This window comes from Achroia grisella, unplaced genomic scaffold, assembly GCF_030625045.1.
Source record: "Achroia grisella isolate CSIRO2021 unplaced genomic scaffold, CSIRO_AGI_Agris_v1 utg841, whole genome shotgun sequence".
Classification (NCBI taxonomy): domain Eukaryota; kingdom Metazoa; phylum Arthropoda; class Insecta; order Lepidoptera; family Pyralidae; genus Achroia; species Achroia grisella.
Window position 1 is genome coordinate 2,290,955 of NW_026713039.1, and position 16,507 is coordinate 2,307,461.

Consider the following 16,507-nt stretch of genomic DNA (forward strand, 5'->3'; position numbering starts at 1 on the left):
CTTAATAGCTACGTTAAGTTAGTATTAATTACACAATAAATGACCAAAGTATTAATGATTTTTTTTTTTTTCTCAGCTTTTGCTGGTTTTCTCCACACTTACGGGCCGAAACCAAGTAAGTGCATAGTGTGTGTATGTGTGTGTGATGTATGAATGTATGTGTGAGTGTGTGTGTACTTACTGTGTGCGTGGTGTGACTGGTGTTATATCCTTTATTATTATTAATAAAAATACCTGTATTTTCCAAGATGTCGCTAACATCGTCGATGCCGACTTCCTTCAGCTTATTGACCAACAATCGTATCTGGTTCTTGTACCGGCGGCAGCTCTCCGATAATTTGTCGACGCGTTCCTGAAAATAAAATGTGTTTAAATATTATTCACGCGGGTAATTTTTTTTATTGGTGGATATGGGGCGTCTATTGTCAGTTGCTGAGACCTGCAATACTGCGACCTGTATTGTGCTCGGCCTATTATTTATTTTTTCGTCAAACAGGCGAGTTAATCGAAAAGCATGTATAGTGCACACGAGCTTAACTTTTCTAAAAAAAAAAAGAGATTCCACTTTTATACCTGTATATTCTAAAAAAATAAAATATATTTTATAGGTACTTTTATTATTGAGGGTTTTGGGCTGTTGTTAGGTGCTAAGACCTGTAACACTGCGCCCTGTATGGATCTATTGTGCTCGCCCTTATTCAAAGTTCGCTACCTAGACCCGTGAGGGACAAGAATTGAAGGATATTCTTACGAGATACTGATAATGCTGACCTACACGATTGTTGTAAACCCAAATGTAGTCAAATTGACAGCGTCAGTGATTTACTTTCGACGATCGCAGATTCGATTCCAAGCACGGTGTAAATATATATATTCATGAGTATAAATTTGTATTCAAAAATAAGTATTTAAGTATTTATATCAGTAGTCTAGTATCCATAACACAAGCTATGCTTAGCTTGGGACTCCAAGGGGATCGTATAAGTTAGACGTTAAAACGTTTTTATTAATTTTATGCAAAAATTCTAACAGTTCCATGATGTTCTAACCGTCACCTATGCACAGAAAATGCACTACGGACATCACGTTAACACGTGACACTAGCGATACCATTCAGTTTTTACGGACTACTCTAATGCTGTTGGCCGCAGCTGGTCTTTACACCTTCGCCGACGATAGAGGAGCGAGTGTAGATGGCAGTCCAAACCAAAGGTAGGACTAATGGAGCGGTTGAAGATCAACTTTCGCCTGACGGATACGATTTCACTCTGAGGGCACCGCTAGGGGTTCGAACCTCGGCTCAGGCCGTCGTAATTTTGATCTCCGTTTGCAGTGGACGGGGGATCGATCGGACGTTCATGCATCGCCATTCTGAATAACTAATAATTAGTAAACTATTATAAATATATGTATAATACCTGCAACGCCAAGCTCTCCGCTGCCAAGCGTATGATTTCATTCTGCGAGAACTCCAGCGACTTGTTCTTGGGCTCTTGACTGAGGTCCGCACTGAGCAATCTATGACAGAAATGTCTTATTATTTACGTCCTGACTTAAATACAGATATATGTCAATTTATAGACTTGACGGTGTATTTTCTAACATACAAAAATATAGAACAAATTTTAACAGTTTAGTAGAGGTTAGGTCCTTAAATCTATTGTAATAATTCCAGTATTTTATTAGTTTCTTTCAAATTAAGAAAATAGTCCGAAAGAAACAAAACAAATAATAACCTAAATAAAATTAGACATTTAACCATTCTAACAAATTCTGATCAATTTCTTATTACATAGCATAGCATAAAATAGCAGAATAATGGTTATATACTGTTTGGCAAATAAAAAAAAAGTAGTTAATTCATTGAGAGCTAATTACACAGTGAGATGAGCTCTAAGATAAGCTATTTGTTACATAGTGGATCTGAGAAGAGTCCTTAGTTATACTAGTTTCGAGAAGAGCCGCATATTAGACTGTGGCTCTGAGAAGAGATCTAGGTTACACTATGGCTCTAAGAAGAGCCGAGGGTTACACTGTGGCTCTGAAAAGAGCCGGTTGTTACACTTGGCTCTGAAAGAGCTCTGAGTTACACTGTGGCTCTGAGAAGAGCCGGTGGTTACACTGTGGCTCTGAGAAGAGCCGGTGGTTATATTCTGGCTCTGAAAAGAGCTCTGGGTTACACTGTGAAAGAAGAGCTCTGAGTTACACTGAGGCTCTAAGAAGAATCGGGGCTACACTGTGGCTCTATGAAGGCTCTGAGAAGAGCCGGTGGTTACACTGTGGCTCTGTTAAAAAGCTCTAAGAAGAGCCAAGGGTTATACTAAGAAGTGGCTTTAGAAGAGTCCTGGATTATACTGTGGCTCTTGAAGAGCCCTATTCTGGCTCTGAAAAGAGCTCTGGGTTACACTGTGGCTCTGAGAAGAGCCCTGGGTTACACTGTGGCTCTGAGAAGAGCCAAGGGTTACACTGTGGCTCTGAGAAGAGCCAAGAGTTACACTGTGGCTCCGAGAAGAGCTCTGGGTTACACTGTGGCTCTGAGAAGAGCTGGTGATTACACTGTGGCTCTGAGAAGAGCCAAGGGTTACACTGTGGCTCTGAGAAGAGCCAAGGGTTACACTGTGGCTCTGAGAAGAGCCAAGGGTTACACTGCGGCTCTGAGAAGAGATGGTGATTACACTGTGGCTCTAAGAAAAGCCGAGGATTACATTGTGGCTCTGAAAAGAGCTCTGGGTTACACTGTGGCTCTGAGAAGAGCCAAGGGCTACACTGTGGCTCTGAGAAGAGCCGGTGGTTACATTGTGGCTCTGAAAAAAGCTCTGGGTTATACTGTGGCTCTGAGAAGAGCCGGTGGTTATATTCTGGCTCTGAAAAGAGCTCTGGGTTACACTGTGGCTCTAAGAAGAGCCCTGGGTTACACTGTGGTTCTGTGAAGAGCCAGTGGTTATACTGTGGTTCTGAGAAGAGCCGGTGATTATACTGTGGCTATGAGAAGAGCCGGTGGTTACATTGTGGTTCTGAAAGAGCTCTGGGTTACACTGTAGCTCTAAGAAGAGCTCTAGGTTAAATTGTGACTCTAAGAAGTGTCGTTGGTTACACTGTCTTTGAGAAGAGCTCTATGTTACACTGTGGCTCTGAGAAGAGCCCTGGGTTACACTGTGGTTCTGTGAAGAGCCGGTGGTTACACTGTGGCTCTGAGAAGAGCCGGTGGTTACATTGTGCTCTGAAAAGAGCTTTGGGTTACACTGTGGCTCTGAGAAGAGCTGATGATTACACTGTGGCTCTGAGAAGAGCCAAGGGTTACACTGTGGCTTTGAGAAGAGCCAAGGGTTACACTGTGGCTTTGAGAAGAGCCACGGGTTACACTGTGGCTCTGAGAAGAGCCGGTGGTTACACTGTGGCTCTGAGAAGACCTGGTGATTATACTGTGGCTCTGAGAAGAGCCAAGGGTTACACTGTGGTTCTGAGAAGAGCCGGTGGTTACACTGTGGCTCTGAGAAGAGCCAAGGGTTGAGAAGAGCCAAGGGTTACACTGTGGTTCTGAGAAGAGCCGGTGGTTACACTGTGGCTCTGAGAAGAGCCAAGGGTTACACTGCGGCTCTGAGAAGAGCCGGTGGTTACACTGTGGCTCTGAGAAGAGCCGGTGGTTACACTGTGGCTCTGAAAAGAGCTCTGGGTTACACTGTGGCTCTAAGAAGAGCCCTGGGCTACACTGTGGCTCTGAGAAGAGAGCCTGAAAAGAGCTCTGGGTTACACTGTGGCTCTGAGAAGAGCCAAGGGTTACACTGTGGCTCTGAGAAGAGCCAAGGGCTACACTGTGGCTCTGAGAAGAGCCGGTGGTTACACTGTGGCTCTGAAAGAGCTCTGGGTTACAGTGTGGCTCTAAGAAGAGCCGATAGTTATACTATAGCTCTGAAAGCACTCTGGGTTACACTGTAGCTCTAAAAAGAACTCTAGTTTACATTGTGGCTCTAAGAAGAGTTGGTGTTAACACTGTGACTCTTTTTGTCTCCAAAAAGAGGCGGTGGTTACGCTAGCTAGTGAACGTGTACTTTGAGAAGTTGGTTTTATTCTGTTAAAAGGATGTGGTGTTTCTAGAGGTATATAGGAATAACTAAGTACAATTACAAGACTACTAGTTTCATATTCTCTATGTCTAGCCTTTATCACATAAGTTAATATTTGTCCACAATTAAGTGTTTGACCACAATCTCGCTTGATTACTGTATCGATTTTGATATAATATATAATATTCATACATTACCTTAAATTTACATTTAAAAAAATATTGAATAAACAATGTATAAATTCTTGCATAGTAAATGGTTGAACGGTTGCATTAAAACATTTATTTACAATAAACATTAATAAATAATAAACTTAGAAATAATATAAATAAAAATAATAACTTAAAATAAAAAATCTAATGTCTAATTATTTACACTATGCTAATATTGTTTGTTTGTCTAATCAGTCTGATTAAAATTCAAAGTCAACAGATTCCTAATGACCATCTACACTAATATAATAAAGAGGAAAGATTTGTATGTTTGTAAGGAGTAAACTCAAAACACAACATATAAAACAATTCAATACAACTTTGAAAGTGGTAATAATAATATAAAAGAAAATGAAAATATAGCAGAATGAAAATTTAGCTACATTAAATAATTGTAATAGGAATATTATTGTTAATAAATATATATAGAGTATAGAAATATTATTTTTAGTTTAGTTTACACGTAGCTAAAGAAAAATTAAAGCGAGATAACAATGTTATCTCAAGTAAAATGGAAAGATGAAAGAAAGAAAATCAGGAATAGAAAGTAAAACATTATTTACATTATATATATAACTAGATTAGTACAAAATGAATATGATGCAATATCAGAGTACCTAAAGGTATATTAAAAAGACAGATATACCTATACATACACATATTATATACAGTATATATATAAAAGATGAGAGGAAAGCTAATTTTAGTATTTCTAGATTTTTTATATAATTTTAGGGGACGTAGTTATTTACCAATATTTTTTACATTTTAGCAACAATATCAATCGACATTGGTTAATATTAGCAATGTTTTAAAAGTAAGATTAGCAACCTTTTTCTTATAGATAACCTATATAAGCTTAGCTAATAAAATAGGTAAGATAATAAATCATTTTTAATTCATGTATAAAATTATTTATTTTAATTTAATCTTGTCGTTTTAAATGTAGCAACGTAGCATTAAAGAATCTGTTGTCTTTCAATAGTTATCTAATTAAAATATATCGATACATAATTAGTTACGCAACATCGATAAGATTAGATTCGACGCACTCTACATTCCTAAATCACATTCACAAATCAAACAAAAGTATAATATTGTTTGAATAAATAATTTTTATATTCCTAATTCAAATGAACAAGATTCCAAGTCCTAAAAAGAAGAATACAAATAGTTTATAAAAAAAAAACTATTATTTATATTCATAATTCAAATGAATAATACAAGTTTTAGGTTTTGGACCTTCATAACATTTTGAGCACTGAGCAAGTAACCACTATGTTTTAATTTGTCTGTTATAAATAAAGTACTGTCTCAGACAATGCTTATTTAGTTTTTTTTTTTTTCAAGGATACGTGTAAGACAATTAGTAATATATTGGGACCCTGGAATCTTGTTCTATAGCAACTCGAACAGTATTTTTGGTACTACTACTACATATTATCTACATCTGCCTATCAAAGTGCGCCAAATAAAGAAAAAGTCAAATGAACAAAAATGTCTATGTTGAATAGGAAACTTCTAGGACGAGACGTATTATCACAGAGTTCGCGTAAATATCTTCTCAATGATCTTATATTGGTTTCTTCATCGCTGTAATAAATTAATATAAATATGCTTCTTATATTGACCTCTAAGAGTACAGAGATCTTGTAAAGGTATGGTGGAACACGAGTTGAGCGGTCCAAATACATTCATTTATTGTTCAAGTACGGGATATTTACATATTATATAAATATATATTACATTTATACGTTTTATAAATGCTATAAACTCTAAAATAAAATGTAAAAATATTATATATATATTAAAAATATTGTACTAGTTGTATTTTTTTCAGAAAACTCAATCCAAAAAATACTTAATAATGTAAAATAATATAAATATTAAAAGGACGAATGAACAGGCGAAGTTGCCAGCATCCAGGCCCTTAAAAAAATTAAAAATTAACAAAAAAATACCACTTACTTTTGATACTTCTCATTCTCCTCTCGCAACCTGTCGATTTCACCTTTAGTCTTCATGATGTGCTCCGAGTAGAATTTCTTCTCTGCTGTCAACTCCTCTTGCAGTTGTCTAGCGTGAAGGCATTATTATTAATGTTAGTTAATATAACTCCCTCTAACTACCCCATTCAAATTAGGGAGGAGAAATTGTAGCAAAGAGGCTAGTAGCTCTATTACTAACAATGGATCGAAATAGTTCAACCTCCATGCGGTCACCCGTCAAACCATCGTTGCTACTCCCTAGTGAATATGCCATGATGTGAACTGCTAACTGAATTTCATGGATGTTTGATTGTTTTAAAATTAATGTTTAGTAAATAAAAATGCAATATCTCGATAACCTCTGTTAATTGTAATTTTATTCTTTTTATTATTACGTTTTTACAGCATGGCAACGCACATATTTGTAGGCTGCCAGTTACAATTTTATTTTTATATAGATTTGTACTTATTTCGTGCTCATCCTATCCTTCTCCACTGGTGCCCCGCCAGCATACACCGTTCTGCATGCTGGCAGGGCACCAGTGCATCACTTCAACATTATCCATAAAAAAACCGCTTATCCGTGGATTTACAAGAGTGGGTGTATTCTTTCTTACCTGTTAATACCTTTCTGTGCTTCGTAAGCCGTTGCCAGTTCCCCATCTTCGTTGATGATGTCCACATCTGAACCGTAATTGGACGACGCGAGGGACTTTAGATTCACCGTCTGTACACATAAAGTTTACATTTGTAACACAGCTTGGCCATATTTTTTTTATGTAATTATGAAGAATTTAACAAATACACTTTTATCCCATCTGGGTTATTCTCATTAAGACATACTCATTTATATATTCTTAGAGACATTCTCATTAAGCCATACTCATTTAGATATTCTTAGAGACATTCTCATTTAGACATCATGGGACCGTAACACTTGACATGCCCACATGTCACTCGGTATATTTGAATCCAACGTGACTAGGGGCGAGTCTACCGTCATCTCTCGGCTTATTTTGGTTTTTTATCGGTATTTGTAACACCTGAGAGATTTCGGCCACATTGGAAGATTTTTTTGGTGTGCAAACGTATATAATAAATAACAATATATAAACAATATATAGTATGCATTTATAAAGTTCTTTTATTAAGTAAATACTAATAATGTGTATTAATACAATAATATGTATATAATAAATCATATCTATGCAGACAGAAAAAATATATAATACAAATTAAAGTAGATACCATGCAACAGGAAAAGAATGCATGAAAAATAAAAAAATAAAAAGAGAAATGTAGTAACATTTACATACTCCAATTTTGAATAAACATGTTTCTAAAAATTCAAAATTGGAATACATTTCCACACATACGTACTTCTGAAAAGTATAGAAAAAAAAGTCTACTAAATCCACGATATGCTAGATTCATAAAAAAACATCTATTGATTAATAATCCAATGTGTTAATAAAAAAAATCCAATAAAAATATAAAATTAAAAAAAAACTCCAATAAAAGAAAACATTTCCACTCTATATATTTTTTTCTATTAAATAACAAAAAAATATAAATAAATGATATACAAGCTGGCTCGGTACAGTCATGCAATCATGTTTGCGACTAAAACAAACAATTCCATCTAACTGAAGATTACTCACGACACTTTTGAGCGCTTGGAACCATGGTTTCTGTGGTTGAAACAAATAAATATACATATATTTATATACTATACTATAACATATAATATAAATAACCCTGGACCATTCACACAGTGCCATCTAGTCCAAAACAAAGCAGAAATTGTGTTATTGGTATTAGACAACTGATAAAAATACTTTTAAACATTTTTTTTTTTGTTATAAATTACTAGCTGATCTACTACTTTGTTTGCATTACACTTACATGACATTTACCGATTGTTGATTCAATTTACATAATATCTTTTTAAATTATAGCCTATATGTTATTATGATGTAGGTATAAGCTATATTACGGTAAAATTTCATTAAAATCCGTACAGTAGTTTTTGCGTGAAAGAGTAACAAACATCCATCCAAACTTACAAGCTTTTGCATTTATAATTATAGTAACATAATATGCACAGAATTCTAAGTATACTATAATATATTACAACAATAATAATATCTATAAATTTATTTCTTCTTAGGCAAAATATATATAGAAATAAAAAATATATTAATATTCTAATTCCGCCGACCGTACCACATTTAATTTAGTTAATAAAGTAATCTAAACAAAAAATAAAGGATATTAAATTAAAACAAAAATACGAAAAAATACACTAGACCCAGTACGCGGATCCTTCTATTTATATTCTTGCCTACCTTCTTCTTATGAATGTAACAAGTCCTCGGTATAACAGGCAAATCCATGTACAAAGTTTTCGATATCCGCGTTAGAAGAGGCATAATTACGTATGCCAATTATTATTTAATTAACTACCATGCGACAGTTATTCAGCTAACTGTATGTTAGCGAGAACTGTCTAGATACTGTCAGATAACTGACAGACATATACTCCTAGGTATATATGTATATAATATACAATCTCTCACTGGGTTCCGTTCCTACTACTAGAATGGTATAATGAAGAAACCCAGCCTCGGTGGTCTAGAGGTTTACCACACTGCTTTAATTCCGATGGTCGCGGGTTCGATTCTTCGGACGGTGCAAACATTTGTATTCATGAGTTTGATTGTTTGTAACAATCTGGTGTTTTCTATGTATTTATTTTATAAAAAAAAAATCTAAATATATTTATCAGTTGTCTAGCACCCATAACGCAAGCTCTACTTAGTTTGGGACTAGATGGTGCTGTGTAAATTGTCCAGGAATATTATTATTATATTATTTACTGTGATAACATTTATTGATGTAAATATCGTTATAAGTATCCTGGTCACATGTCGATTGAGCCGTAATAACAAATCAAATCAAAATATCTTTATGTAGATCTCTTACACACTATTATGATATGTCAAGTCTACCGTCATTTCGGAGAGCTTTCGAGCTAAGAAGAACTGACAAATAACTCTGCTCTTATTCATTTCAAATGTACATGATTATAAGAATACCGATTAATATTTAAATTCTATTAACATATTAATAAATTAATATATATTGAAATAAATTAAAAATACATAAATAATATTATCTATCGTATCTATAATATTTACATATATTACCAACTATGATAACAGTTTAAAACATTAATATTTTATTGTTTTGACGACGAAATTGTTTTTTTCGGATTACTCTAATGCTGTTGGCCGCAGCTGACCATTACAGCTTCACCGGACGATACGGGACGACTGCATATCGCTCTCCAAACTAAAGGATGTACTTATGGAGCGGCTGAAGGCCATCTCCTGCCTGACGGATACGACTTTAGTCTGAGGGCACTGCTAGGGGTTCGAACCTCGGCTCAGGCCGTCGTAATTTCGATCCCGTTGAATTCGGCGGGATCGATCGGAGAGGATCGGATGATAGCGACCATGGAAGACTTTTACGAAGGCAAAGACCATACATATTTATATATTTATATATATTTGAAAGTCCGTTAAAAACAATCCAATATATAGAACCCAAATCTAATATTTACCTTATAACGATTACACGAAACACATTAAAAAATATATATACTTTCATATTTGAAAACAATAGGATTGTTCTATTTATGCGTTTAAAAATGAGTTTTATTGCAAAGAAATAAGTTTGAAAATCAAATAATACGGACGGAGTGTTTTTAACGGATAAGTATGAATGTACCTGCTTACTCGTCTCTCCGTCCATGTAACACGCACGAAACTACTGTTTACTCAGATAATGTGGACAAACATTACAGTTTTAGGGTTCCGCGGTCGATTATACATAAGTAATCTATCAAAAATATCTCTCAACTAAAAATTTGTACAGGTAGAAGTAAAAATCATTACATTTTATACAATGATAAGTCAAAATCATTACATATTTATATAATGATAAGTCATTCGTTCTGTAGCAATTAAATGCTACATAATATTAACAAAAAACACCTCTAACTAAAATTTTGTATAGTGCAAATAAAATTCTAATTATTGTGACTTATCATTATATAAAAACCTAACGACTTTGATTTATCATTATATAAAAATCTAAAAACATGTAATTATCATTATATAAAAAAATAATGTTTTTGACTTATCGTTATATAAAAATCCAATTATTTTGAATTGTGAAATATTTTTGTTAACATTTTGTAACATATCTATATATATGACATATCTGTGAAAAATTCACCCTAATTCAACCAACAGTTTTTCCATGGAAACTTAAAACACAAGCAGACTGTTCTTTCCCAGTCGCGATTTTATTATATGTAAAGAAATAGATATTAAATGTATTTTGTTTCATTTTATTCTTCAATAATTTCGCATTAAAAATCCCACGGGATCAAAATTCGATTTCCGTATTTATAACTATGACTGTTTGTTCCAGTATGGATAAGTACAATTATTTAAAAGAGCAACACGCAAGTTTTTTGCTCGTTATTGTGGAAAAAATTTAATATTAATGAATTATTACTAAAATTGTACTGTCTAAGCTTATATAATAGTTTATTTCTTATGTTTTGTATTCAATTCATTATAAAAATGTATTCGACTGAAGGACTTGTATCCATGGTCATGAATAAAGCATTATTAAAAATAAAAAATTAAAAAATTTGCTCGTTATTCTTATTACGAGACAGTTTTCCGAATGAGCGGCAAATAAACAAAATATGATTATTCAGAAGTTTAAGTTAATTTGAATAAAGAACTTTCTATTCTACAAATGACTTCTGATTTTATTCAAAAATATATTGTAACATACGGAACCAAATGTAAATAATTAATTATCTAAGATATTCGTTTATCAGTATAAACTCAAGATATGCCAACATATCGCGTGTCATACGACATACAACAGGAAATAAATAATCACAATAAAATTTTATAAATATACATTTTTTTATATAACAACGAGCAAGCGGCAAAAAGGCAAAGACTAGCAACTCACAATCTACAATTCCCCTGGAGTTAGGGGTGCTCATGGGCTGCGGTAATCATTCACCATTAGGAGTATATATAATAGACGAAAGAATATAGAAGAAAAATTAACAGACGGTAGGGAAAAATTTATAAAAAAAAAATTACGTTCATAACCTGCTAAAATATCATACATTAATAAATTATTTTTTAATTAGAATTAGAATAGAATAGAACAAAAAATTCATTATTCAAATTATGTTTTATAATAAAACTTATTTAACTTATTTTTTAAACCGCTCATTCTGAAAACTGCCTCATCCAAGAAGAACGAACAAGAAATATGCGTGTTGCTCTTTTCTTAAGAGTTTCTTAAGGGTCGCGCACACGACACCCCTGGTGTTTCAGGCGTCCATAGACTACGGTAACCGTATACCAGATAGGCCGAATGCTTATTTGCCACTGTCGTAGTATAAAAAAAATACATACAACCCTAAATTTTCGCCATTCTATCCCTATTAGAAATATTTATATATTTTTGTAACCGTATACCATCAGATAGGCTGAATGCTTATTTGCCACTGTCGTAGTATAAAAAAATACATACAACCCTAAATTTTCGCCATTCTATCCCTATTAGAAATATTTATATATTTTATATATTTTTGTAACCGTATACCATCAGATAGGCTGAATGCTTATTTGCCACTTGTCGTAGTATAAAAAAAATACATACAACCCTAAATTTTCGCCATTCTATCCCTATTAGAAATATTTATATATTTTTGTAACCGTATACCATCAGATAGGCTGAATGCTTATTTGCCACTGTCGTAGTATAAAAAAATACATACAACCCTAAATTTTCGCCATTCTATCCCTATTAGAAATATTTATATATTTTATATATTTTTGTAACCGTATACTATCAGATAGGCTGAATGCTTATTCGCCACTGTCGTAGTATAAAAAAAATACATAAAACCCTAAATTTTCGCCATTCTATTATTAGAAATATTTATATATTTTTGTAACCGTATACCATCAGATAGGCCGAATGCTTATTTGCCACTGTCGTAGTATAAAAAAATACATACAACCCTAAATTTTCGCCATTCTATCCCTATTAGAGATATTTATATATTTTTGTAACCGTATACCATCAGATAGGCTGAATGCTTATTCGCCACTGTCGTAGTATAAAAAAAATACATAAAACCCTAAATTTTCGCCATTCTATCCCTATTAGAAATATTTATATATTTTATATATTTTTGTAACCGTATACCATCAGATAGGCTGAATGCTTATTTGCCACTGTCGTAGTATAAAAAAATACATACAACCCTAAATTTTCGCCATTCTATCCCTATTTGAGATATTTATATATTTTTGTAACCGTATACCATCAGATAGGCTGTATGCTTATTTGCCACTGTCGTAGTATAAAAAAATACATACAACCCTAAATTTTCGCCATTCTATCCCTATTAGAAATATTTATATATTTTATATATTTTTGTAACCGTATACCATCAGATAGGCTGAATGCTTATTTGCCACTGTCGTAGTATAAAAAAAATACATACAACCCTAAATTTTCGCCATTCTATCCCTATTAGAAATATTTATATATTTTTGTAACCGTATACCATCAGATAGGCTGAATGCTTATTTGCCACTGTCGTAGTATAAAAAAAATACATACAACCCTAAATTTTCGCCATTCTATCCCTATTAGAAATATTTATATATTTTTGTAACCGTATACCATCAGATAGGCTGTATGCTTATTTGCCACTGTCGTAGTATAAAAAAAATACATACAACCCTAAATTTTCGCCATTCTATCCCTATTAGAAATATTTATATATTTTTGTAACCGTATACCATCAGATAGGCTGAATGCTTATTTGCCACTGTCGTAGTATAAAAAAATACATACAACCCTAAATTTTCGCCATTCTATCCCTATTAGAAATATTTATATATTTTTGTAACCGTATACCATCAGATAGGCTGAATGCTTATTTGCCACTGTCGTAGTATAAAAAAATACATACAACCCTAAATTTTCGCCATTCTATCCCTATTAGAAATATTTATATATTTTATATATTTTTGTAACCGTATACCATCAGATAGGCTGAATGCTTATTTGCCACTGTCGTAGTATAAAAAAAATACATACAACCCTAAATTTTCGCCATATAGAGATATTTATATATTTTTGTAACCGTATACCATCAGATAGGCTGAATGCTTATTTGCCACTGTCGTAGTATAAAAAAATACATACAACCCTAAATTTTCGCCATTCTATCCCTATTAGAGATATTTATATATTTTTGTAACCGTATACCATCAGATAGGCTGAATGCTTATTTGCCACTGTCGTAGTATAAAAAAATACATACAACCCTAAATTTTCGCCATTCTATCCCTATTTATATTTTTAAAAGAGATTTTAAATTATATGAGTAAACAACGTTTGGAATATTAGGTAGTAATTATATATTACAATCCATTATCATGTAATAAAAAAAACATGTGTATAATAAAATGTATCATACCTGATTAGTAAGAACGCTCTTGAGTTGTACGCATTCGTCTCGTCTCCTGTCCAATTCCTTCTGCATCACACCCAGTTGTTCTGCAAACGAAAATAATTCTTATTTATCACTAGCTGTACAATTAGTACAAGCACAAGCTGTGAATTTAACGTTATTTTTCTGAAATAAAAGTAGTCTAAGTTACTCCTTATTACATCAGCTACCTGCAAAAAAAAGTCCCGTCAAAATCGGTCCAGGCATTTCAGAGATTAGCCGGAACAAACAGACAGACAGATAAAACTTGTAAAAAAAGTTATTTTGGTGTATATACCGTATTTATATTCATATGCATGTAGTAAAAAACTTTTATTTCAATATTACAAACAGACACTCCAATTTTATTTATATGAATATGTATATGTATCCAATATTAATTTAGGGCCTCGCTGGTCTACCGTTTTTCCGATGGTAGTAGATTCGATTCCTCGCACGTTACAAACATATGTACTCATGAGTATGATTGTTTGTATATGTATGTTTTCTATGTGTATTATGTATTTTAATCACTTTCTAGTAATCTTAACACAAGCTCTACTTAACTTGGGACTAGATGGCGTTGTGTGAATTGTGCTAGGTTATAATTATGGTATATTAAAACGATTATTATTTTATGGGTATGGTATGGGTATGGTAGTAATATGAATTTCCTAGTTGTCTGATACCCCCCTAATAAAATAATAAAACAATTTTCATCCTTGCTGTTCCTTAATCACATTATTTGTGGTATCACGCTATATGTCATCTTCTTCACTGATCCCGATTTCAATGTTGATTATCGCATGTCTCTTACTTGTTATACTGTAATTATATATAAAAAAAAACATCTATTCAAAAGAGCAACACACAAACTTCTTGCTCATTCTTCTTGTGATGCATCTGCATTCCGAATGAGTGGTAGAATCAATATATGACCATTCAAAAGCGCTTGTAATGAGTTTATTTGAATAAAGATTTCTATTTCCCTATCGGCCGTCATATCTGAGCATACACTCCTTTTATACATATCATCTTTCACACAATCTATCCATCTCATTTTCGGTCCTCGTCCTCGTCCTTTCCCTTTTCATGTTATATACTTCCTTTAATACATGATTCTACATACTTAAGTAAATATCCAGACTTACCAATGACTTCCTTGGAGATGAGCATGCTGTCTCCAGCTTCCCGAAGCCTGTCCAGGTGCTCCCGCAGCTTCTTATTCTCTATCTCCAATTCTTCCACCTTAAACCTGTCGATGTTGGGGTTGCTCGGTGGGGAGGCCATGCGATCTAGCAAATTAATAAGAATATATTCTCTACAACAATATCAGAAGAATAATTAATGAAGAAGAATTATTGAACGCATTATTAGTTATGTCAGGTTGACCTCCACGCGGTTCCCTCTGGAAACCATCGTGATATTCCTGGCGAATTTGTCACGATGGGCTAACTAACATGTCCACATGCTATCATCCATTAAAAAAAAACAATATTAGATGAGGGTTTCCACTTACTTTCTTGGTAGAAGTGGTTTAGTGTTACAAATATTCTGAGTATGATTGTTTTTATTGGTCGGGATGTATTTCATATATTTATTCACAAAAAGAAATTATTTACCTATTTCTATCAGTTGTCTATAATAGTAGAGTACCACAAGTTTTATTTAGTTTTAGACTAGATGGCGCTGTGTGAATTGTTCTAAGTGATTGTTATTTTTTTCCGTAATATTGTTCCGTATTCCGAACCTCTTTAGTCTAAGCTGGTTGTATCACCGGCTTGCTTACTGGAGCAAAGGCCGCTCGGTAATAACATATAAAAACATGTGGCCACTTAAATTAAAAAAAAAAATAATAACAAAACAATTGAAAATAAGAACTGGAATTAAAAGGACGCTCCGTATTTTTATCTATATAAAACAAGATAATTAATTATTTATTTAATACAATATAATTGTTTTTGATGAAAATATACACTCTAGAGTGCGTGGCCACTAAACAGTACTACACATCGGGACGTTCCTGAGCAAAGGTGAGTAAGTTTGGTGTAACATTGCTTACTTTGTGTTGAGTGTGGAAGACGTTCTTCCAGGTCGAAATCGTATTTTTATTCCTTTTCCATTAATTATTTTCTTTTCAATAAATACAGTCCACTCTCTCTCTTTCATATATTAATTTAAAGGGTTTTTAATCCAACAAATATTATTCCACCACGCCTGTTTCGGAAAGTTGCTCAGTTCCAAGAATACAATCACAGACTTTCTTCTTTTTTCTTGTATAATACTTACTCATAAGCCGCTCCTCTAAGTCGGCGGCGCGCTTCGAAGTTCTAGAAAGTTCGCTCTGCAACGCCGATATTCTGTTCTGCATACGAAGAACCAGACCTGCATCCGCGATCTGTAGTATATACAATAATAACTGTTTTAATATATACTAGCAAGTCGAACTACTATTATAGTACAGAAAAGTTCTAAGAAATTCGAATATTTGTAACGCAACTAGTATTGCTGCTAAGTGAATTAAAATACTTTAAAATTCTCTGCTTTTTGTACTGTGATAAGCATATATTATACATATAAACGTTCGTGTTGAATCGCTCTATGTATTACTGAAAAGTGCATTGAAAT

The 16,507-nt window shown here is 33.4% G+C and overlaps 1 protein-coding gene across 1 annotated transcript in view; it reads right to left on the reverse strand.

Annotated features, from left to right (window-relative positions):
• LOC131852305 (unconventional myosin-Va) overlaps positions 1–16,507 on the reverse strand; it is a 50,442-nt gene that overhangs the window by 6,691 nt on the left and 27,244 nt on the right. The window contains exons 25-32 of the mRNA XM_059202979.1: positions 16,169–16,277; positions 15,031–15,174; positions 13,868–13,947; positions 7,926–7,955; positions 6,882–6,991; positions 6,245–6,352; positions 1,419–1,518; positions 235–352 (exon numbers count right to left, since the gene is read on the reverse strand). Coding sequence (XP_059058962.1) covers positions 235–352; positions 1,419–1,518; positions 6,245–6,352; positions 6,882–6,991; positions 7,926–7,955; positions 13,868–13,947; positions 15,031–15,174; positions 16,169–16,277 — 799 coding nt within the window. The remainder of the gene's footprint in view (positions 1–234; positions 353–1,418; positions 1,519–6,244; positions 6,353–6,881; positions 6,992–7,925; positions 7,956–13,867; positions 13,948–15,030; positions 15,175–16,168; positions 16,278–16,507) is intronic.